The sequence below is a fragment of the Mauremys reevesii genome, linkage group 10 (genome assembly GCF_016161935.1).
Source record: "Mauremys reevesii isolate NIE-2019 linkage group 10, ASM1616193v1, whole genome shotgun sequence".
Classification (NCBI taxonomy): domain Eukaryota; kingdom Metazoa; phylum Chordata; order Testudines; family Geoemydidae; genus Mauremys; species Mauremys reevesii.
In genome coordinates this window covers 8579751-8605816 of record NC_052632.1, presented here as the reverse complement: position 1 = coordinate 8605816, position 26066 = coordinate 8579751, and the positions used below count along the sequence as shown (strand labels likewise).

General features: G+C 39.7%; 1 protein-coding gene across 2 annotated transcripts in view; it reads left to right on the top strand.

Annotated features, from left to right (window-relative positions):
• Window positions 1-25405, top strand: part of LRRC28 (leucine rich repeat containing 28) — a 76346-nt gene extending 50941 nt beyond the window's left edge. For both annotated transcript variants that reach the window (XM_039492264.1, XM_039492265.1), the window contains exons 6-10: window positions 732-938; window positions 4716-4818; window positions 9780-9955; window positions 12750-12909; window positions 20069-25405. In XM_039492264.1, coding sequence (XP_039348198.1) covers window positions 732-938; window positions 4716-4818; window positions 9780-9955; window positions 12750-12909; window positions 20069-20141 — 719 coding nt within the window. In that variant the 3' untranslated portion in view covers window positions 20142-25405. The remainder of the gene's footprint in view (window positions 1-731; window positions 939-4715; window positions 4819-9779; window positions 9956-12749; window positions 12910-20068) is intronic.
• Window positions 25406-26066: the final 661 nt, after the last annotated feature.

The window sequence follows — 26066 nt, the reverse complement described above, 5'->3', positions numbered from 1 at the left end:
TTTGTTTTTAATTGGTTTCCAAACTTTTATTTTGGTAAGAAAAAGGGAACTATGTGAATGCATCAGATCTGAATACACTCCAAATAATAGAAAAACTATTCTCCCAGAATTTAGCATTCATAGTAATCGATCTCCAAAACTTTGCTGAACCTTTGTATTTTTGTATTTTTAAATGTAATTACAAGTCAGTGAAATTTAATTACTTAAAACTGTGCAGCTTGGATCATATTTTTAATATGATATCCAGAGAAGTCTGTATAGAACTTCAGTTACAAATTAAGTGGTTTGGAGGGCTGTTTTTTCTTAATAGGTTTAGATGACTCCAGTTTGCCTTATCCTTATCTTGTGCAAACATAAAATGTGATGATACCTTAATGTTTAAACAGTTGTTAATGATACATTATTAGGATGTTACAAATACATTTTGGAGGGAATTTGCAGTAAATGATAGTTGTCAAATTCTGGTATTGGTGAAGAAGCCAAGCAGTGATAAAGAGGGGAAGTGTAATGGGAGGGAGCATATGGGAGACTTGTGCTAGTTTTGGGCAGGTGGAGGGAGGCTGGCCTGGCAGAAGGATGGAGTTGGTTAACAAATTAAATAGAGGCTACCACATTCATGTAAATACGTAAAGTTTTTCTGTGAGCTGTATTTCAGTTTGTATTTTTTGTCTTCTTGTTGCAGAAATACAGTGATTAATGCCATGTCTGAATATTTGATGTTTTGATTCTAGAAGTCGGAGACTTGAGGGAGCTGCAGACCTTGGACATTTCAACCAATCGTTTGATAGCTTTACCTGAAAGGCTGCATATGTGCCTTTCCCTGCAGTACCTGAGTGCTGACGGGAATTATCTATGGTGTGTCCCCCGCCACCTCTGCCAACTCCCTAGCCTCAACGAGCTGTCCATGGCTGGAAACTGTCTTGCATTTCTGCCACTTGGTGAGTGACTGCCTTCCTTAGACAGCAGGGAAAAAATAGAAAAGAAAACGAGCATCGTAAAAGCCTCATTTTAACAAGTAGTGCTTTTGATCCATGACGTTTTATGCACAACCTCAGAATTAGGGGAGATGATACAGTGATATTAGTTAATTTATTTTTCATTTACTATCTTAAGATTTTGGATTCATGGTTGTTCAAAGTGTTAGGACAGAGCAGTTCAGTTTGCTATATTTTAGCTGAGTTACAAAGCAGAAGAACACTTTATAGACTAAACTAGTCTAATGCATAAATGTAGTATGGGGCAATCTGAATTCCATTGCTTTTTGTAATGACTTAGCTCTGATAGCTAGATCTGGAAAATTACCACTGAATCCTCATTTAGAGGTTTAAAAACTTGCCATGAAAACCCAGTAACTGGAAAAGCTATATATCACTAGAAATGTCAGTATTGCATATCTACATATCAAGAAATGTCAGTATTACATATCTACATATCCTAAATTGTAATGTGTCCTCAGTGTATCATCTATTTTGATGATGTACATGGGGACCCACTAGGACAGCTGCAGGAGCCATGGAGGCGAAACTACAGGTGTGTGGCCTTGTGCTATGGGAAGTGGTCTACATGTTCATGCATACATGGTGCCTGTCAAAGGTCTTTGTGGACAGTCTCATTCTCCCCTGTGTAGATTATTTTTACTCTTACTGGGCTCTGCAAGGACCCATCTCAGCTAGAATATGAGCACATATTAATGCTGCTTTTTCATGTGCTTCAAGTTTGGTCTCTGGAAACAAGAAAAAAGCAATCAGATTTGGTCCACTGCATGTAAATACAGTTACGTTAACCCACACTAAAAAAGATTCCTCCTTCTATAGGAACCTCTTCAGAAAAGAGAGAGATGAGATTTGTTTTGTTTTGTTTTTAAGCTTTGGAGAAACAAAATGAGGTTTAAGTTGAAATGTGAAACCCTAATTGGGCCAAATTGTGTACCTTTTTAATTCAGATGTTTTCCTTATTTGTTTAATACCTTATCCATGAGAATGCAATACCTTGGATCAGCCACAGATCTGTTAAAATGTTTGTTATTTTAGTTAAAAAGAAGGAAGTAAACCCCTTAGAAAATGACACACCTCACTTTTGCTTTATTTTTAGACTCCAATTCAAAACATAGTCTGTTTTAAAAGGAACCTTTAAAATAATGGGAAACATCAAAGCCTGTCAATTGACCTTGCTCAGTAATTCTTAATAATAGGACCTCACTGTGGAACATTTGGAGATAATTTACTATCTGTGCATGTGGAATTGAATAATAAATCTTGGAGTTAAGGGAAAAAGCAGCACAGAATAAATAGAAATGTTTAATTCCATCCTAAAGAATCAGAAGATTTGCGAATGGTGAAGATGTGGTGAAATACAGTGGAAAAGAGGATTGCATCGCTGAAAACAAAAAACCTATCTCTGTCATTTTAGGAAAGACTTCCATTTGTGTGTCAATATATTACATGCTTGTTGAAATACTTAAAGTTTATAGGCACAATTTTGGTGGTTTGTTTCGGGGGTTTTTTTGTTGTTTTTTTTTTACAGCTCTCATATCTGGTGGCTGTGTTCTGTGTGCACCCTTGCAGTCAGCTTCATTTGCACATTTTATGACATCAAACATGGTGCTTATCTAACCGGGTGTTTGAAAAGTGCCTCAGAAATACATGAAAGCGAAAGGGAATAATAAAAAATAAGGTCTTCAACATAACATTTGTATGGAAATCTGAATGGTGACTGTTGACCAGCATGGACATTTCATGGTGCTGAGTACCCAGACTCCTCAGAGTTTGACTTAGCATGAATTGCTTGCACAACTTGAAATAATGAATAAAGGCCCGTAATTCTTTTCCCTTAAACCCTTTACTTATGCATTTTTATATAAGGTAGCCAGTGCTGAATAACCAAAAGATATTTTAAATTATATACTCTTAAAAATTTGGATAAAGCATAAAATCTGCATCTTTAATCATTTCACAACTGGACAATATATAGTGGGTGTTACTAAGAATCCTTTTATATGAATGTTTAAAAAATACACGATTTTAAGATTTAATGAATTAAAACTGAGGAGTATAAGCCATTTAAATTATAGAAATAAAGTTTATTTTCTTTGTCATCTTTGACCTGCTTAGTTTAGACTATTTGAACCATTTGTCCTTTTGTTTTTGTTGGGACACCACACAGCAGACAGCATGTAAAGGCATGGTGATAATCTCAGCATATGGAGTTAGTTGTGATCAGTGATACTCAATTTGATTCTTAGAACATAAGAATGGCCATACTGGGTCAGACCAAAGGCCCGTGTAGCCCAGTATTCTGTCTTCTGACAGGGGCCAATGCCAGGTATCCCGGAGGGAATGAACAGAACAGGTAATCAGTAAGTGATCCATTCCCAGCCTCTGGCAAACAAAGGCTAGGGAAACTATCCCTGCCCATCCTGACTAATAGCCATGAACTTATCTAGTTCTTTTTTGAACCCTGTTATAGTCTTGGCCTTCACAACATCCTCTGGCAAGGAGTTCCACAGGTTGACTGGGTGTTGTGTGGAAAATATACTTTTTTGTTTGTTTTAAACCTGCTGCCTATTAATTTCATTTGGTGACCTCTAGTTCTTGTATTTATGAGAAGGAGTAAATAACACTTCCTTATTTACTTTCTCCACACCAGGCATGATTTATAGACCTCTATCATATCCCCCTTAGTCATCTCTTTTCCAAGCTTGAACAGTCCCATGTAGGCTACATTCTGTTTCTGAACAGTGATGGTGCTCTGACTTCAGTGGAGTTACATCACTTGATACTACCAGGGGACTTGGCCTGCTGTTTTTAAAAGGTCACCTATAGATAGACTCATAGACTTTAAGGTCAGAAGGGACCATTATGATCATCTAGTCTGACCTCCTGCACAGTGCAGGCCTCAGAATCTCACCCATCCACACCTGTAACAAACCTCTAACCTATGTCTGAGTTATTCAAGTCCTCAAATCGTGGTTTGAAGACCTCAAGCTGCAGAGACTCCTCCAGCAAGTGACCTGTGCCCCATGCTGCAGAGGAAGGCGAAAAACCTCCAGGGCCTCTGCCAATCTGCCCTGGAGGAAAATTCCTTCCCGACCCCAAATATAGCGATCAGTTAAACCCTGAGCATGTGGGCAAGACTCACCAGCCAGCACCCAGGAAAGAATTCTCTGTAGTAACTCAGATCCCACCCCATCTAACATCCCATCGCAGACCACTGGGCATACTTACCTGCTGATAATCAAAGATCAGTTGCCAAATTAATTGCCAAAATTAGGCTATCCCATCATACCATCCCCTCCATAAACTTATCAAGCTTAGTCTTGAAGCCAGATATGTCTTTTGCCCCCACTACTCCCCTTGGAAGGCTGTTCCAGAACTTCACTCCTCTAATGGTTAGATGTGAGCCCAAGAGTCATTTTGCCTTTTCAAATGGACAGAATTAGTAAATTCATTCTCACAGTGACATTCCCTTCATAATGGGATTTACAGAAATGTTAGAAAGGGGTTGGGTATTTTTAGAGTAACTTTGGTGTGTACCAGGTTCTTTTTAAAAATACTGTCTCCACAGGTTTCTTTTAGTCAAATTAAACTGACCTAGAGTAATAGTTCATGTTCACTTACAGAGAGTCCAATCAACTCACTTTGATTTTAATTATTTCTGCTGGGAATTGTCATTACTTCATTTTTCTCCTCTTTCTCTTTTTGTTTTCTAAAACCCAGATTTAGGTCGTTCTCGAGAACTGCAATATGTTTATGTGGATAACAATATTCACCTGAAAGGGCTCCCTTCTTATCTGTACAATAAAGTCATTGGTTGCAGCGGGTAAGCATGAATTAACTTAATGTCTTGCATACCTTTATCTCCTAATGATCTCCATAAATACATGCCTGTGTGATACAACTGAACTATATTTTGGGTTATTCATTCAGGACTGATTTTACTTTGAAGGGATTACTTTGGCTGCCTGTTCTATATTACTTTTGTAATCTTCTGCATTAATTTGCTGAACATTTAATATTTCAGTGCTAAGCTACAACAGCCAGAGCATGTGTAGATATTTGTAGGAAACATTTACTGATAATGTAGGGCATGAAGCTGAAGATCGTGTTTAAAGTTGGCCCAAAATGTAGGCTTCATTGAAACATGCTTTTCCAAAATCAAGACCAATAGGTATATTTTGTGTTTTTTTTAATATGTTTCAATGATCTTTAATAAGTAAACATCTCTTACAGTGTTTGTATCCCATACATTGCAGCACTGGACAAGTCAGTGGATTTGCCTAGAATGGATTATATCTGAATAGAATTTCACGTGGGCTTTCCTCTTATTCATACTCTCATAACATCCCTGTAGCAACTATTTGTAGTGCTTGGCACTCAGTAAGAGACTAAATAATTTTCTACAAATTGCAATCCAACTTTTATGTATATTTAAAAATACCTTAAGCTATTTATGTTTGTGAGTTTGATGTGAGGAGAAAGTGTGCTTTCCAGGACAGTTGGCTGTTTCTTCTCTGACTTTTACTAGCTTAAATCAGGAGTAGCGCCACTGAAATTAATGTAGTTATGCTGGTGCAAAAGTGGTGAGAGGAGTACATGCCCCAGTATCTTCTAATTATAAAATCACTATGCTATTCCTCTCAACTATACCTAAATTAATTATAAACTCCATATTTATAACCTTTGCCTTGTTTAAGTATGTTAACTATTACACATCTGAGAATTTTTAACGTTTTCCTGATAGCCAGAGTTCATATTCCTGTTTATTCCTGTGATGTATAAGTATTTTGCAGTTGTATCACAATTTACTATTGCCAGGTGCGGTCACTCTGTGCTGATCATAAAATTTGCTGACCTTATGCTTCAATACATGAAGTGCTTGTATATCTACTTTAAGTGTTTGTTTTGCTTTGTCAGAAATCTGAATAAATTGTAAGTAAGGTGTTAGAGTGAATTAAAAGTTAAGAAAAACAATCATATTGGGTGTTTTGGTTGGTTGGTTGGTTTTTTTTGGAGAAAATACAAATGGTAATATCTAAAAGTGTGCTAACAGGTTTGATCAAATAGGTCTGTTTATTTTCAGTCATTTTGAACCCCATCTTTTCCTTTTCCTTTCACTGTATCTTTAATTCTCCATTTTAATCTGTTAAAATGTTTGTATCTAAAATTAACCTTATGCTAATTTTTTCAGTGGCATTGCTTGTCATCTTATTTTACAACTGTCTGCATAAACCAGATTTTCATTTGACTTTTAATTTTAAAAGATGTCTGCTAGTGTTCCTCCTCATTTACTGCATCTTCATTTTCATATGCTAAACCCAGGATTGTGAGTTCAATCCTTGAGGGGGCCACTTAGGGATCTGGGGCAAAAATCAGTACTTGGTCCTGCTAGTGAAGGCAGGGGGCTGGACTCGATGACCTTTCAAGGTCCCTTCCAGTTCTAGGAGATTGGTATATCTCCAATTATTATTATTATATTCTAATCAGATTTTATGTTAACCGTTGGCATTTTAAACACAATTGAATACAGCAGGTCTAGATGAGATGGCTAAAATGGCAGTATCCAGTAGTTCCTTGACTACACTTCCACTGTTACCGCCACTCGTGCAGCTACACCAGTAGTAGCTACAATGGAAAATGTAGTAAGTCTTGTAAACAAGGCTGTACACGTTCAAAGCATTGCATAGACATTAACTAACTAATCCTCATAGCACTCCAGTAAGACATGTGGGAAAACAAAGCCACATTGTGCTGGGGAAGTGGGGGTACTTGTACTTTCCTTAATACATGAATAAAAATATAAAAACTTTTTAAAATTATTACCAGCAATAAAAACTGATTCAGCTGCATTTGGGTGCAGCTGATCTTCTGGTCTCCCCAATATCGGTTGTAACAGAAGTGGTCAGTCCAAGCAATTTGACTTGATAAAATGCTTCCCCCTGCCACTTAGCCAGATTTAATCTTTGTGAATAAATTTCTGTTCCTTCCACCAAAACAAAGATAGCATTTATATATGCAAATTAAGAACAAAACTATTGCTACATTTTTAGAGTTATTTCTAAAAAGATGCTAAATGAACAGGAGCTGCACATTTTCTCAGATTCCTTATGTTAAAGGTAATCATTTTGACAGAATCTACTGGTACTCTTTTTTTAGTAAACAAAATACGATCTCTGTTTGGATTTGTACATACTAATAAAAGGCACCTCTCCATACTCTATAACAGGAATCGGAAACCTTTGGCATGCAGCCTGCCAGGGTAAGCACCCCGACGGACTGGGCCGGTTTGTTTACCTGCCACATCCGCAGGTTTGGACGATTGCGGCTGTCACTGGCCATCATTCGCCACTCCAGGCCAATGGGGGCTGCAGGAAGCAGCACGGGCCGAGGGATGTGCTGGCCACCGCTTCCCACAGCCCACATTGGCCTGGAGCGGCGAACCGCGGCCAGTGGGAGCCACAATCGGCCGAACCTGCAGTTGCGGCAGGTAAACAAACAGGCCTGGTCCGTCAGGGTGCTTACCCTGGTGGGCCGCGTACCAAGGGTTGCTGATCCCTGCTCTATAGACATCTTTGATACAACTTGAAATACACCTATTTAGGGAAAAGAAATCTAACATAAAAGAAACTCCACTTGCTGGTAGCACTCTCATCTCCTCTTCTATAGGGTAACTGTTAATGGTATAAGGAACAACGTGCTCAAATAGAGGTGATAATGTACTGAATGGATGTTGAAATGGTATACTAATTGTCTGCTAAAGCATTTCTGTGTCCTTTGCAATAGTAAGCATTAGTGGCTGGTGTAAGGTCTTTACTGGTCAGGTAAACGAATTAGAGGCCTGCAATGAAGATATGGTTGTTTAATGCTTTATCTAGTCACTGTCTGGACAGGAAAACTGACGACTTGTTGCACATTTAAAGCTAAGACTCTGAAAATAAAATGTAAATTACATTGCTCAAGTAATGAATCCATGAATTCTGTTGTCAGGCTGGCTGAAATATCACTTTTATATATGTGATGATTTCAGCACTTGAAATTTTTGTTTTCACTTTCTCTGGATTGGATTTGCTGTTGTTCCACTTGTCTTCCATTGATTGATTTACTGTTTTGAGCCTGTCATTCCTTCTGAATGTATATGATCATAGTTTTACTCCTGTGGTTTATTTACTAAAGCTGTTCTGCAACTCCACTTTTAACATGGAGTTTTAGTTTTTCCTAGCCACACAGAGGATCACTATATGCGAGACAGGGGATGGTATTTTTTCTCTTTCTTACCTCATGGCGTTCTTTTTTGTGCATCCTTCATGCCTATTAATAACCAGTTATTATTCTTAGGGCAGTATTTTTTCTCCTGACATGTCCTGGCAGAAATTTATACAGTTAGCCCCTTAAACATGCTACCATCCTATTTTGCAACTTTGGGGGATGGAGAGGTGGCTATTAATAACCTAGGCCATAAGGTAGAGGTGAGGCCCAGTTGATATTGAAATAAGTATTCAGTGCATTTTACCTGTGTTATCTATTGAGATTAATAGGGGATTGATCTGCTAAATTCAATTCCTCACACCAGAATATTTCCCTTCCTTTGTATTTACTGCAAGATCCTGTATTGTAGGCACAGGTTGTTGAAGCCTGACATGATACATTTGATTTTTTATTTCCTGACTTTCCTCCACCCCCTCAATACTTTGTAAGGAAGAATAAATATTGACTGAAGTCGGTAGAGAGGTTTGTCAGTCTGCTGCTCGATGCTGTGTTCCATTCATCAGTTCTCCTCTGTCCCGTGGAGTTGAAGTTCTTTATTATCTGGGACATGGAATTTTCTTTTTTTTCAGGTCTATTAGGATCTGGTTTCTTTACCTGTTCCCAATACCTGGAAAAGTTGACAATTCAGTCACTTTGCCCCTTTTCTTGTTCTGTTTGTTAGATCTGACCGTAACAAGGTTGCTCTTTTGCTTCTAATTTTTGAGTTGTTATAAACAATACCAATTTGTTTGTGTCATTCCTGGCTTTTTCATAGTCTGGATAGATTGCAGCAGAAATCGAATAAGGATTTTTTTTAATTTTTATATATATATATATATATATATTTTATTTATCAACAAACTAAACTGCTCTGTTTAGATCCACTGATCCCAAGAACCCCTCTTCTTCTGAACTTGGGCTGGAAAGGGCAGAGTTTGCTGGGTTATCTTCTCATTTTCACCAAGGTCTTTTCAGGGGAACTCTGGGAGGAGGAAAGCAGCATTCAGTGGCACTTAAAGCACTAAATGCCTTATGGCTATATTTTGCTTGATGGGGTGTGAGTGGGAAATCCATTATCATTCTGAGCTGGTTGGTTCAAAGCACAGAAACCCAATTGTCAGGTAAGACATTGACCCATTAGTAAAATATTTTGTAATAGTAAAAGCCAGTTTGTACTGTTCTGTTGGTGTCTGGCTAAACAAGAGGGACTCTGAGGCAAAGCTAGGGACACTAGACTTTGTTAGGCAACGTCCTTGGTTCACCTTGTGGCTCTGTTCTCATTTTTTCTCGGTATTGGGTATTACTTGATCAGTAAAGACCTCCAAATGGGCCACGTCTAGCCTGTTACAGGCAGTGAGACTGTGTACTAAATTCATTTCAGTCTGAAACACACACCGTGTATAAGAGTGAGCTCTTATTCTAGGAAGGCAGTGTTCTGTAGAACAGTGTAAAGTGCACTTTGAGCTGATTGCATATTGTTTCCCCATTGGTTACTTTTGTTCTGGCTAACTGCTTTCTGAATGGTTTGTATTCCTCCAGCTGTGGCTCCCCTATTCAGGTTTCAGAGGTGAAGCTGCTCTCCTTTTCATCGGGACAATTAACTGTGTTCCTCCCAGCAGAGGTGAAGTCTATAGGGACAGAGACCGATCACGTGCTGCCTTTGCAAGAGCTAGCCATGAGGACACTCTATAACACCTACTACGGGTTTTTAAAAGGTACTTTAATTGTCTATTCACATCCTTCAGAGCTTGACGAGACCCACCAAATGCACGGTCTTTTCAGAGGTGACAGTAGCATTTATAGAGCTCTTCAAAGTGCTTTGCAAACATCAATGTTTTAAAATGTTTATTTCAGCAAATTACATTTAAGTGATCAACAAAAATGTTTTGGCCCATAAGACATCCAAAGGTAAAGTGGTGGTTAGAATTTTCTTGGGGGATGGGGGTGGGGGGAAAGAGAACAATGTAAAAGGATGCAGGCTTTTCACAGTCTGCAGTGGCGAAGAAATGACTTTAATGGGACAGAAGAGGGAGAAATTATTATTCCTGAGGCAAGATTAGATGCATTGTCCAACAATGCAACTCCTTGCCAGGCAGCACGCTCCTAAACTGGCAGACTTGTTATACATAAGGCAGAAGAAATGTTAGCAGCCGTTGGCCATTTCAGTACAGCGTGACAGCTGAGCTGCTTTAGTTCTGCTCCAGTTCACGCTCTTTGTTGAAAACTGGCCCATGGCTCCCCTGGTTATGCATCATACTAACACACGAGATACCAATATTTGAGAGTAATTTGGAGGTTCAGGCTTTGTTAGATTTGGGAATGTTGTGGATCTGTCATATTTAGTGCTTTGGGAATTTGTGAATCATGGAAGGAAATGTATGCAAAAAGGCTAATCGGGGAAAAGCTTGGACTGGAATTATTGTCGTGAATCATAACCATTGAAGTAGTTCCTTTTGCCAAGAAAAAGTGTACAGTGAAGAGCTGACAGTCTGCTTCTTGGACTTCTCTCTGTCCCAAACATTTTTTATTTATTTAGGCCAGTGATGGAAGCCACATGTTAAGAGTGGGCCAAACACAGGAAACTATATTGGAGGAAACAATTCTGCAGTGCTGGGAGGATGAATTAATGACCTGTTAAAGCTTGTGTGTTTCTGATTTCTGTTACTTAGGGGGAAAAACAAGGAGTTGTTCAAATACCAAGATTATAACAGTACAATGTTCATACAGCACAAGGTGCAATTTTCTGTGTGCACACGTGCATGGGTGAAATTCTAATCTCTTTTGGAAGACAGGCTGGGGATTTTGGGCAAAAGGGATTATTAACTTCTCTCCTCTGAAAAGCAGAATTCAGATCTTTAAATCACAGCTGATTGTAATCTTCTCTCTTTTCTCATAATGATTTATCCATGTCACAACCACCACACAGTGTGGCAAGACTGTCACAAGCAAGGTTTTAGTTTAAAAAGGCAGGGTAGTGTTGCACAATCAATATGAGGTGTGTTGGCAGGGTGCAGGGTAACTTGCGCAAGGTTGCAAGCATTGTGGCTTTGGCCAGTGCTTGATAGATGAGGAGTCACTGGTTTTAAGTCTCTTCCCTATCCTCAGATTTCTGCACTACAGTTAATTTTGTATCTGTCTGGTCTGGTCATAGTGACCGTTATTAAAGGCAATGGTCAACACCTTGGGTGACAGTCAGAATCTGGTTGAGCCTGGGGCATGGTCAAGGGCAAACTAGTCAAGGTCAATCCAGACAGGGATGAATGGGGTTGTGGGAAGGAGATGGAGGATGCGGCAGAGGCAGTATCACCCTCTTTGGTCCACTATTGCTTGTGTTTGCAATTTCAAGGGTGGTGTTAGACTCTCAGCTAGTGTTACAAAATCGTATTACAGCAGTGACCAGGCTGGTTTTCCTCGATCTTTGCCCGGTCAGCAAGTTGTGACCTCTTCTGTTAGATGCAGACCATGCTTCTGTTATCCAGGCCTTTGTCACCTCAAAATTAGCCTCCTGGATTGCACTGTACATGGGTTACACTTTACATTTATTTGGAAACTGAGTCCGGTGCAAATTCTAGAAGTCTATTTATTAAATTCTGCCCCACATCTTGATCCGTTAACACCTGTACTAGTGTGCAGCACTGGCTGCCTCTTTGTTTTCTGTTGGCGTTTCAGATGTTGGCTTTGACTTGTGAAAGTCCTAAGTGGCCTGGGGCCTGGCCAACTGAGAAATCACACTTCCCACAGCTATAGCAAATGGGGGCGCTGGAGCCTCTTGGGTATAGAAGAGCGAGATCTGTTGATCTGTGGGGCATACTAACAAGGCCGTGTATTTGCTGCGTCTTTCGGAGATGGCTGTGGGTATGGCTTTGATTATAGTTGGTAATTTTTTGAATTGCTGGATGATTAATTGTTTGGGGTTCGTATAAACTGTTCTGTGCTGTGGGATGGTTATTTATTGAATTATGTAAATAAATTGATACTGACTTCCTTCCTAGAATCTTGTATTGTTGACTGTTGAATAGCCACTGATTAGGACAGGGAACCTCACTTTGGTTAATAGATCTAATTTAATGACTCACACTTAAGCAAAACTTAGAATTAAAATGTGAAGGATTTAGTTGAGTCAGCCAATGCCTCTGTTTAGAAATGTTTTACTGTTTGTAGAATTTGATGTTTTGGTTTTTTGTTTTTTTGTGGGGGGGTGGGGGGTTGTATTTCCTTGAGCAACAGCACCTTCATCTAGCTGTTTGGGTCTGATTAATCCTATGCCTGCAGTTTTCTGTTAACTTCTCTTGCTTATTTACATTGCAAGTACCATTATGGGCTTCATCTTATTTGCAAATAATTGGCTTTAGTTTACGACTTCTTTGACATGGCCAGATGTTACTGAGAGGATTAGTGAGATATTTAGTACACCAAGGGGCCATGGGACATGTTTACTATGTTGAACCTTATCATGAATTTGTTTTGTTACAATCCAGGATCTTAACTTATGTTTCTTTTCTTCCCTAGATTTCAGCTTCCTGACTCCAATCTCATTACCCAAAAGTCTCTTGGAATTACTGCACTGCCCTCTGGGACACTGTCACCGTTGCAGCCAGCCCATGTTTACCATTGTCTACCCAAAGCTCTTTCCCTTGAGGGAGACTCCAATGGCAGGCCTGCACCAGGGGTAATTACAGAAAATTAGACTGGGGTTTCAGACCTTCCACAGGGGCTCCTTTTGGGAAGAAAAACACCTTTATGGAGCTTGAGGAATTTTTTTAGCTTGGCGGCCTTAATGGGCTAAAGTCTTTTTTTCTAAGATCTCGTATCAAAGGGGACACATCATATTTATTTCTGTCATTTCCCAGGCATGAACCAGCATTTTATTGTGCATTTACTAACAAGGAAAACAGTAGTCACCATGATACTTGCTGATGGTACTCAGGGTTGTGAGGCACCTTGCTATTGCGTGCCCTTAGCGTGATGAAGCTTTGTCTGTGCCTGCCATGTGTCAGCTTCCCAACTCCACGGGCAACACAAGCACTTCCCTCTCAGCTTTACAGGCCCTGCTGTCACTTTACGTTAGCAGTTGGCGCACTCCGGCCCATAAGCCCTGCAAGGATCTCCCTGGAGTGTCCAGTCTGTTCCAGTGGACGCTTGTGATATTCACAGATTTGTTGCTTCTGAAGAAACAGTACACCCCAACTTAACAGTTCCACCTCAGATCACTTCTCCGCTTAACATACAGCACTTAGATATGTTTATAGTAAAGTCAAGTATAAGTTTATTTAATAAAGCATAATATTCAAGTAGTAGCAAGTAGAAGTATTGAAAAAAATGATTAGGTTTAAAATAAAATCATAGCATACATTCTAGAGCCTAGACTTCATTAACAAGATACTCTCATGTCTAACCAATATTGCTCTCCCCAAATCCTTGCATCACTTTTCAGCTGGCTGGCTGTGACCCTCTTTTCATGAGACAAGAATGCTGTCAGCTGGCCTTTTTGGTGAAGGACCCAGCGTGTCACTTGGTACTCCAAGATATACCAGAGCAATTTTTTGTTTATCCATACACAAGACACCCCCGCCCCCACCCCAACACCTGTTTTCTTATGCCTGTAGATTCCTCTGTTGTAGATTTTGAAATCTCTTCTTTTGCTTGTGCCTCAGTATGCAAATAGGCCTCCATTATGAGGCATCCCAAGGTACAAATGGCCAGTTAGGGAGATAGGTGTCTCTTACCTTCTGCCTGAGAGGAACATTTCTGAGGTATGTCACCTCTGGTGAACTATTATGCAAATATCTGACCTAGGGGATCCATGTGAAACCCTGTGCCATCTAGCAGTTAGCACACCAAGGCATCCCTGGGTCATACCTTCTCCCTTACATTGATGCCGTAGGGTTAGCTCCTGCCCAGTTGCCTGGTCAGTGTACATGCCACCACATTTTCCTTCCCTTCTTATGTACAATTTCCATATCATATTCTTGGAGCACTCTCCAATGTAGCAGTCAGGAGTTAGTACCTTTTGTTCTGTGAAACCATGCCAAGTGACTGTGGTCTGTTAGGACTCTGGACTTCCTGTGGAATAGGTAAGGCCTTAGCTGCCTGACCACTCACACAATTGCATAACATTATCTTTCTGTAAAAGAAAATTTTCTTCAGTGTGAGGAAGGGGATCATTTTTTTAACCTGAGCTATAGGATGCTTTTTATTGCCTTGGCCCGCTTGCATTAACACAGCTCCCAAGCCTGTATTGGATGCGTCTGTGCAGAGTTCAGCCATCTTATCAAAGCTAGGACTGGCTTGAACCAGTTTCTCTAATGCAATTCTTTTCATTTTATCAAAGCCTTCTTGACAGGCTGCAGTCCAAACCGCCTTGTCAGGCTGTCTGTTTTTGCAGAGGTCTGTAATTGCAGACATACTGTCGCTGAAACCTTCCACAAGCCAGCATTAATAATTTGCCAAACCTATAAAAGACTGAGCCTGCTTTTTGGTTCAAGGTACAGGCCAGTTAACAATGGACTCCGCTTTTAAAGGATCCAGACAAATCTATCCCTCTTCTACCCAATGGCCTTCCCATCTTGCATTTTGTCACTTTTACTTTAAGACCAGCATCTTTGCATCTCTTCAGTGCAATTCCCACATCATCCTTATGATCTTGCCAGGAATGGCTGAATATTACAATATCGTTTATGGAGGCATGAGCAAAGGGCCAACACTTGATTAACGAGCCTCTGAAATGTGGCTTCTGCATTAATTAACTTAAAAGGTAACACTTCAAACTCACAAAGTTCTGAATTGGTTATGAAGGTGAATTTTTTTTTCTGTGCTTCACTGTCTAAGGGGATTTGCCTTTTGTTAAATCCAAGGTCCTTGGTAATTTCGCCCTGCCTAAAATGTCCAGCATGTCATTGATTCTGGGCATAGGGTAGGCACCAAAACTTGTGACAGCATTAAGCTTTTCTGGGGACCATAACAACTGGTGAAGCCTAGGGATTGTTATTTGACTCTGTAACTATTCCCATGTCTAGCATGCTTGCTTCCTCCTTGCAAATTTGCTCCTGCATTTTGCCAGTTGTCTGGTATGCTCTGCTGGACACTGGCTGTGGTCCGACAGTGTTAATTTTATGGACCATTTTGGGAGTCAGGCCTGGCCTGCTGAAAAATACCTGTCGGTGATTTTGCAGCATGACCATATTTGCCTTTTCAGTTAGGTTTAACACTTCATATAAATCAGTGCCCTCTAGTCAAGTATCACTGTGGCATTCAGTCACCAAATCAATAAGAGGGCCTGTCTCACAGTCCTCATCTGCACAGCAAATCTTGTTTACAATGGCTTCACGAGTGTGGTGTACTTTTAACCTGTTGATTTGCACAGTTGGAGGTGTAACCCCGCTGTGGGGCCTTGGTATATTGCAGGTAACATTGTTAACTCTTTCTACCACCTCAGAAGCCTCTTCCCATGAATTGCGCATTTTGTGTTTGTTTATAGGAAGTAACACCAGAACCAAATCACCCACATCAAATGATCGATCACAGGTATTGAGATCATACCATTCTTTCTGAGCTGCCTGGCCTTAGAGCAGTAAAACCTTACTAATCCCCATCAGGGATTTTAAATTCTTCCTGAACCTCTGCACATGTTCAGCCACTAGTTCCCCTGCTGCCTCAGTGCCACCCTCCCAGGAATCTCTAAGGTGATCCAGGGGAGCTCTGATCTGTCTCCCATACAGATGGTCAAATGCGGCAAACCCTGTGGACTCTTGGGGCACCTTCTGCTAAGCAAATAGCAGGCTAACCTTACATCCCAGTCACTTGTCCTCTTGTTTCCTACATTCTCAGCATAGATTTTTAGGGCCCCATTGAATCTGTAAACAAACCATTTGTTTCCAATACTTCTACTTGTACTACTTGAATTTTTGTGTTAAATACATTTATACTTGATTTCACTATAAACGTATCTAAGTGCTGTGTGTTACGTGGAGCAGTGATCTGAGGTGAAACTGTTAAGCTATGGTGTATTGGTCTTTTGGAAGCAGTGAATGCTGTGAGTGTCCAATGGACCAGCAGCTGGATAATCCAAGGTGACATGCAGAGGGCTTGTGGGCTGGGTGTGCCAGTTGCTAACCGTAGATTGACAGCAAGGCCTAGAGAGCAGTGCTTGTGTAGCCTATGGCCAGTGGAGTTGGGGAGCTGACCCCCGAGAGGCACAGACAAGGCTTTCTCACGTGGAGGGCAGGTAGTTCGAGGTGCCTCACAACCCTTGGTACCTCCCAGCAAGCATCAGTCTCACCCAGTATAGACTGTTCTTAATCTAAATTACCTTATTTACACATTTACTTACAATAGATTAATTTCCATAAACCTGGAACAGCCTCGAGGTGGCAAAGACTATTGGCTCTGATGTTGTGGGACTCAACTATTCCTGATAGAACAGCACGTGGGTGATCAGGAAATCCACTGGGAGGGTTTTCTGTGAGTCAGGCAGGAACTATTACCAAACAGCAATCCTTCACCTGGTGCCTTTACCCCTGTACCTGAGGCATATGCAACCAGCAAATAAAATGCCACAAGGCATATTGGTTTATTTTGCTAAAGGCAAAAATGAAAGCCTGTGGCGGGGGCATTGCAGCCATTATCAGAGTGTATTTCAAATAATCTGCAACTAAAATACTCTTCTTCAATATGAGCAAATAAAGGGTGTGCAGTGGAAGGGTGCTGTGCTGAAGATGGTGGTTGCTAGTGAAATGCGATGACGAACAGTTCAGTTTCTATGGTCACAGCAAATGTGAACATGCATGCAAGGCTGTGTAGTGAAGCAGCCAAACCTGCCCAGTTGTGTTCACTTGCCTGGTAGCATAATCAAACGAGATTAAAACTAGAGAGTCATGTTCCTCAGGTAGGTAGAAATGCAGAGTAACTTAATGCTGAACACTGGTCATTTTGTAGTGCCTTTCCAGCACCACCTACTAGCCTGAGCTGGGGTAGGTGCCTAATACATGGGCAGGTGGGATACAGGTTTTAGTGAGAGGTGAGTGAAACCCTCTATCTTCACAGACCTAACTTTGTTTAAAATTTGAGTTGTACAGAGAAAGGTAATTCTGTTTCTCTGAGGCTTTATGAGGAAACTGAGGCAGGTGGGGAGTGTGTTCATTTTCAGCCTTCAGTTAGTCATGCTGGTCAATTAATGCACCCATAATTATCAACCAGAGAGAAGTTTAGGGTCTTGCCAAGAAGGGAGGTATAGCAACATCATACCTAGGAGCCTGCCTTCTGCCTGGTGTCAGTGAGGAGAATCAGCAACAGCACCCTAGCTTGGACCTCTCTTGAGCCTTCTCCGTGGTTTGTTTTGACGTGAGTTTCTTCCCTTCTTTGCGTCTAAGAGGAGGTTCCACCACAGAAAACACCCTGTGGCTGTGCACTTGGTTAGTGATAAAGCACAGAGAATAAGCAGGTGGGTGCTCTATCCCTCCCCTCTCAGGTGGGAATGTCTCTTGCCCAGGTGACAATGCCATATTTATAGGGGCAGTGTGGAGAAATGTGGAGAAATCTTTCTCCATGAAACAGGGCTAATAGCTAAACCATGAGGACATAGGCACATACATAACAGGAACATGAGAACTACTCACAATGCAGTTCAGTATTTTCAGAAATCTAGTTTGCTAACAAGGAATGAAGTCTGAAGTCATATTTTATTGGACAAACAAACCCGAGAACTAAGTTCTCCTTAGAAAAGTTGTTAAACAATTCCTTAGACAACCTCTTCTTGAACATGGAAACGAAAAGGTAGGCATTAATAGATGTCTTTACTGAGAATGATATTTTAGCTCTGTACATACCAGTAATACTAAACTCAGTTCTTGCACTGTTGAAAATCTGTTAATTTGCCAGTAATTCTTCCGTAGCAGCAAAAGAAAAAAAAAGTTTTGTCAGTAGGAAAACTTTAAAGAAGAAAATAAAAAAATCTGATTGCTAATTCAAGCAGATGGTATAATTTTTCTCAAGTTATATGGCAGCCTCTTGTGCTGAGAGTTTGTAGCATAATGCTGCTCTGATTTATGAGCAATACAGCTTTATGAAGTGAAAACAACTTGTGTATCTTAGATTTGGACGGCAGCCAGGAAGCACCATAACTGCTATTTTAGAAAAGCCATCTCCTTTCTTAGAAAGCTCTTCTGATTGTAAAGACAGTGCTCTTCAACTTGCTGTTCTGTTGCAATTCTGACTGTCAGATGTTTAAACTCCACCAGCACAAGAGGTTATAACAAGACATAATGGGATGAAATTAAGAAAAAAAAATTCAAGCTGTCAGGAATTTTTTTCCAGGCAGCAAAATGGATTAGTGTGTTTTGTATAGTTTCCTAAGCAAATGATGGACATTTCTTTTCTTGGGACATCCAAAACTAGGGTGGACAAACCGCTGAGCTTTATATTGTATGTAATGATCCTACAGTGGCAGGAGATGGCTAGATTCCTAAAAGATGGAAGAGACCTAATTTTTATGGTTGCTACAAAACTATGGTTAAGAGTCAGTGAACACCTCAGCACAAACCCTTATTTTCCAGGGATTATTAAAATTCTTACTGTGCTGAAACTTGCCAGGCAGACTCTATTCCAGGAAGAAATTATTGTTGCAAATGTTAAAAACTACCATATTTTTCCACCAAATTAAGTTTTGCTATGATTCAGTGTACTCATCCCTTATGTTGCCATGCTGAGACTCTAAAATACCTATTTGATTTAAAATATACATTACTGCCCATTTTTCACTTTTTAGGTAAAATCTCCAAGTATTTTAGCATATGCACTTACATTGAATACCCATCACCTTCCTGGTCCAGAATGGATTGTCATAGAGTATCCAACCACAGAACTTTCAGCTGCTGTAGAATTGTGATGCAAATCCACAGAAATTCAGACTTAAGGATGGTCTGGTGTTCTTATCTTTGCAGCACACATGCTTGGCATGGTTATTTTATTATTTATGTAATGCCAATACTGTGGTTAGGTGCTTTAGAGAGAGATAGGAAGACAAAATCCTTATCCTAAAGAGTTTACCATGTCCATGTACAACATAGAAACATAGGGTGGGGAAACTGGGTGTTTGAACAGTTTAGCACATCACCTTAGTTCCACAATTTTTGTTTGGGTTGTCTATATAATTTTCCTCTGCTGGGAAGACTAGCATTTATTTGCCTCTACGATAAAATGTATTGGGAGGAGGGATTGTGGAAGAGAGTGCTGAGAAAAGGTGGACTGGGTTTCCAATTTAAGAGGCTGTGTAAATCTGTTTCCTTACAATAACATGGGCAAAGTGTCAGTCTTGGTTTTGTGGATTAAAAATCAGACTTCAGTGTTACCTAAGCAGGAGGACAGGTCATTAGTGAGGTTATAGGGGGAGAGAGTTTCAGTTGAAGGAAGTGAAATTGCCCCTTCATGTGGATTTGTACGGCACTTAGCCCAACATAACAGCAAAGCCCATTGATCATCCTCTCTGGAGTTCTGATCTCCACTTTTTTCTTTTTGGTTTCACTCAAACCTACTGTTGGCTGTCAGAATTCAGTTATTTCATGCTTGCAAGCAGTAATTTAAACATGAGAGAAACTGAATCAAAGGGTTCTCCAGATATTTTCCTCTTAGCCATTAAACCTACTGGCAAAACACTGTGCAGAAAGAAAAACCTCTTGCTGTTTTCACAAGCCAAAATTAAAAATCTTCTGTTTAGATAGTTGGCCAGGGCTTATCCTTTATTTTTACAGTCCAGAAAATTGTCTGCTGTGAAAGGCAGCCAGTTACTTTAATCCTGAACTGACAACTGTTTTTTCTATCCTTTTTTTTTCCAGGCGGCGAACTGTTAGTTTTGTGGCATACTGCTGCTCCACCCAGTGTCTGCAGACTTTTGACCTACTGAGTTGATAAACGCTTAAAGCTACTCAGGAGCGTTGCCAGTTGAAAGCTGCATTAGACTGTATATCTCGTTGGTACTGGAATACTGTATGTTTGTGTACATGTGTGCATACTCCAAAATAGCAGAAATGCTCAGTCAGGAACACTAAGAGGCACTTAAATCCTGCCCTATCAATTTTAGATGAGCTGCAAAAACTTTTTGGAAATGTAACGATCAAGCTTTTACAAGTATTAACACCTTTGCTCTCCTCCAAGGCAACGTATAAATCGAACTAATTCAAGGGGCTCAGTCTCCAGTATTTTTTGTTAGTGTTTTCACATGTGGAGCTATTTAGGTTGATATTTCATGTCATTTAAAAGTGTTTTAGTTCTTGAACAGTGTTAAATGGACACATAATTTAAAAAACATATCTCCAGTATGGCAGCTCAGTTTTCACTTGTTACTTATAATTTTCTCCCACTACCACCAGGATTAGGGGTATACAGGCACGCAAGGACGGCAGCAGTTTAAGGATCCCACTTATATTTGTGTGCCATTTTCTCTTCCCTGCCTCCACTCCCCTCAATAGTTTCCCCATCAAAGAGCTCTTATGGCAGTAGGTGGAGCCTTTACATCTGACTGATGTGTTCAAATCCACCTAGTGAAAGCAGTACCTTCCTTCCAGACATCGCTGCAAGACACAGCCTCTGCTGAAGGAGTGCGGGGTGAGCAGGGAGAACTCAGCCTGCTTTTGAAGTGAAGGCCTGCCTGAAGCTACGCCCTCAGGTTCTAGGAAATCAGTGTCTTTGTAACACTGATTTACTTTTGAAATAGCTTTCATCTTGCATGAAAAAATCAGAGAGATACATACATATTTATCCATATTTATTTTCTGTCTGCTGACGAAAATCCTGGAGTAGTTTGAGAGGTGAACAGTGAGTCCTGTAATCTTGCTGAGAGCTGGCCCCTGTATCTCTGGGTTCAAGGTTTGACTGATTTCCAAAACAGCTTGTCACGTAACTTAACATTAGAGGAGTATGAGAAAAACATACACACATTCTCAAATATCTTTACAAAAGGTCTGTAACGTGCTTTTTAGCATGTTTGTGGCAAGTGTAACTCAAAACCCTGTTTATTACTGTCTTGGTTGGGGGTCATTTGTTGTTGGAATATTTTCATTACAACTACAGTACAAAGGGCAGCAGCAGGCCCAAGATGTCTGTGATTTATATTTTTAATTTTAAACTAAAAATGTCGGCCTTTTGGTCTGTTCTGCAATATATTTTTATTAATACATTATGTTCATGATTAATTTAGTTTTTAACCACAACTTACTTGGGGACTTAACACAATGTTCTTCGTTGTAAGTAGTTACATGCTGAAATAGGTCTGAATGGAACAATTTGGTGATATAAAAATGGCAAGATAAAGAGTCTTACTTGGTAATGTATTAATATACGCAGTGGTGAGGAAAATGTATACCTGGAAAGAGTCGCTTTTTAAAGTGCTTCGCAGTTGCCAAAACAAGCATCTGTTTCTACTGCAGGGTTGCTGTGAACTGTTCAAATAAATGGAGCATCCTAAGTATTTCAAATGTCACTAGAAGGGCAGTTTTTGAGAGCAGGATTCTTAGGTAGGTTGTACCCATTACTTATAACAAGGTGCACGAGTTCTCTTCAGCTGGTTTTATGGAGTTGAAGTTGCTGCCACATATTGGAAGATTTATGCTTTAAGGAGTGCAAATATCACCTGCAGTTCCCGATAAATGGAACTTTCTATAATAAAGCCCTTTTGACAGATCCACGTTCAAGTGGGAAATGAGCCCATGTCCAAACATCCTCTGTGCTGTTGGATTTCTTCTCCTCTGTCCTTTCATTAGTTTGTCTTGTAAATCCCAAGTCTGGGATTTCCAATATGTTGTCTCAGTCACTGGGGATAGGTATAAAGGCAGCAACGTGGGTGTTGAGCTTTTCTTCCATTCTGCAGGACAATACAAGTTTGAGTTGTAAGTTACCCACGTTCAGAGTATCCCTAAGTCAGAAAATCATAGTGTGAAAATTCAGAAGAGTGGCACAGATTCCTCTATTTAATAGCTGGCACTTTGCACTATTTAATTTGGCACACAATGGTGTGTGAGGTATTATATACCTTTAAAATAGATCTAGAATATATCAACCCAGGCATAAAAAAAAATCCTTTGTGTAAGAGAATGCAGGCAACATGCTCATTTGAAATTCGGAACAACTGGTTCCCAGGCACTTGCTTTCCCTAAAGTACTAGTGGACTGAAAGACAACACTGAAAAATATTTTGATGGTACAACCACTGTGGAATTGGAAATTATTATTACTGGTTCCATGCTTTAATAGATCAGGAAAAGAAATGATTAATTTTCATTGTTTACATTTTCCTTTATACTGCAGATTTTATATTGAGTTGACTGGTTGATTTTTCTCTTCTCAATGTTAAAAGCACATAGATTTGGAAGTACCATTTTATTTTAAGCAAAGATCAACCTGTAGGAAAGTTTAGCTAAAAGATAGCATTGTTCTGGTTTAGTGTAGATCACATGATAAGAGAGCTTATTGTTGTTTCCATAGCTTACTGAAAGGTGTGAATTACGAAGTGTTTTATTCAATTCATCAGTCTCTTTATTGTTAGCAAGTGCAGTCCAGCATAATACAAGCATACCCTGTAAGAAGCTGAAGCTTCACCTAACATATTATAAAGTAATACTACAATGATTCCAGTCTTCAATAAATAAAATATATTTATTTTGTATAGCCAAAATGTGACAGTATAAGTTTTTTCTTTTATTAGTGATACTGGAAGAAAGTCACAATTATGGACTGGAAAAATAGCTTAAATTCATGTTTATCTGGTCATTACTGATAGAGCCTCTTTTTATATTCAGCTACATTTGGGTGGTGAGTCCATAGTTTAAAATAATTTAACACCCCTGCTTTGTCCAATTTTTTTCTGACTTTGGTGTCTGTCTTCAGTGTTGTTTCAAACTGGCCAATATGAAGAACAAACTATGCAAACTGAGAGGGCACAGTTATATTGCTGGCTGGATGGTGGGCCACCAATTTTACAATAGAGATTCCCACTTTTGTGGGTTCTCTCTCGAATGCCATGGGTTTTCTAGCTCAGTTTCAATTGCTTGGTGTTCCCAGTCTAGATCGGGTTGTGCAAAGGTTACCCACCCCTTGATCTTTACACAACCTGGTTCTCTCAATAGTTGTCCGCAATATAATTCCTTTATTACTGCTTTTAAGGATGTGTGAGTGGTGTCTTAAAATAAAAATAAGACCTCATCTCCTCATCCAAGGAACAAAACCATTTTTGTTTCGTTGTATTTTGTAGGATTTTCCCTTTTCTGTGTGCTTTTTGTCCGTCAGGATGACTAGTCAAATATGTTAATACCTCAAAAAAGTGAGGAAGAATATTTTTTCAGATAATATTACTTTAAAAGTGGTCATTTCTGAGGTAAAATTTAGAATACATGAAGTTAATATGGGGAGTATCAGAATATAAACAAAGATCACATCTAGCTTAGCTCACATGAAGTCCCACTGTTAACCTTGCAAGCCTGCAGATGCTGGCTGCTGGTCTTTTAATGAAGCCAGCTTTTTGTTCAATCACTGGGGGATCCATTGCTTTTAATAAAGCATCCCACTTACCTCTTTGCAGTACAGTATGCCTGCGCCATTTGGGAGGTTTCATACTGAGTGATATGTGTGCTTGCAATCCCTTACACTGGGCCCTGCACACCTGATTGCCTCTGCCATAGAGGATCAGAATATAAATAAATCTCCTTTGTGAAGAAAAAAAGGAATAAATACGAATATCAAGCAAGTGTTGAACATGACTCACTAGGAGTCTGATACTGATCTCATTGAATTTAATGACAAAATTTCCACTAACTTCAATGTGAGCAATATCAGGCCTTAACAGAGAAGACCTGTTCTGTTGTACCAAGCCGGCCTCAGATCTGCATAACTAACTCTACTGAATCTCATTGTCTAGTATTTCAGAGGAGTAGAGGAAAACTTGTGATTTTTCCCCACTGTAGTAACAGTATGTTCAGGTTTTACTGGCACTTCAGTATCAGTTAGTTGGTTTGATAGTTGCAAGTAGTTGTCTAGAAAACAAAATGACACGATAAATAATTGCAGAAACAGACTTGATCTAGATCCCATTGAAGTGAATAGGAACCTTTTCCCTGATGTCAGTGGGAGCTGTATCAAGCCTTAATTGACTAGAGAGAGAGGACTGTTTTTCCCATCATTATATTGCTTGTGAGAGTTAGGGCTTATATTTTCCTCTTTCCCTTATCTTAATACTGATAAAGAATATCACCATTCAAGTCATTGCAAAATATAAACTTGTAATTGATTTGTGTTTGTGACTGCTGAGTAACTTGAACAAAGGAGTTTTACTACTTTGTATTACAAACCTGTGAGTTCAAAGGTGTTTTGGAAGGAAATGGCAAGATTCCTATGAGGCTTCCATTTTTTTTCTGCTGTACTTGTGCCCATCTTTTGTTGAGTCTGAAACTGCTACAAGCTGAGCTTGTTCTGTGTGCGTTTTTAGAGTATAATGTATAGCTTCTGCACTGTCTTAACCAAATGTCAGCATGTGGGAAAATGAGTTTTGCTAGACATTTAAAGTAAAGTCAGTGGTGCAATTTATTGTACACGTTGGTTAATAAATTATATTTTTTGATAGTTTTACAGTTTACTAAAACTAACAACTTCTGTTGCTGTAACTGTTTTATTAGAACAGAGTGTGAAAATAATTATACTCTAGTTCATTTGCATAGTGATTAGCTAAAAAGTCTCCAGCCCCCACTTATAGGGGAAAACACTTGAAAAATATTTGTAATAAGTCCGAAACACTTTTTCAGTTAACCCCTTGACTCAGCAGATCTCATGGTTTCTGTCATATAATCACATCTGCAGTTCCAGTGCCAAAATTAAGCCCATGCAGTAAGATGCTAATTTGAAATGTTTTACAAATTAGTTGAAGAAAAGTAACTTTTCATAGGTCTTCCTTATGGGTCATCACAGCCTGGCCATGAATATATTTCCTCTGGTTCATATTGCTTTCCAAACAACCTGCCACAACTTTCTGTGCCACTGAATAAGGATGAGGGTGCTGAAGAACAAGCGGATGTTAAGCGTCTATAATTCCAGTTACTTCACTCTTTACTGTGCTGTGCAGAGTTTTGTTTCTGTATGTGAAGCTGCCTCCAAATCTTTTATGAAGTTATTAAAGTTGAATAGACTGAATTATTTCACTGTGCGTTATGTCAATACTAGCACATTTGCTGTGAAAATGAAACCTACATAGCAGAGGTGACTACTTACTCTTAAATTATTTTTAATCAGTGTCTTAGAGGGACTACGGTATGATCCACTCAAATTATATTAATGTCTACAGGGTAATAAGTTTGATTTAGAGATTTGGATAGGTAACTCTAGTTCTTGGATAGATAACTATCTGTTTCTCACTGCAGCCCTGCGATGCAGGTAAATTTACAGAGTAGTGTGCCCAAAGCCTGATGGTCTCTGAGTCCCTTAACAAATCAACAAAAACCCTTAAAACCATAATTTGCCATGGGACGTGTCCCAAATAAATTGGAATGGAACAAAATGAGAGAACCAAATATCCCTGACCCTTGTAATGAAAATCACTTAATAGAAATTTTAAGTTGAAACACCATGTATACTGTGGCTGTGGCTGTCCCTGTGCTGCGGGGAGACTCTCAGGCCCTCACCTGGAAAGGCACCGGCTAGCCTAGAGCATGACTGTTATGTTTGTCAGTATTTAGGGGGATTCTGTGTAGTGATTCTGGAAGCTAGAGAGCCACAGTCAACCAGTGTCTATCCCCCCAGCCTCAATGAATCTCTTCTATATTGTATGGAGTCCTGTCTCTTCCCTCTGCGTGAG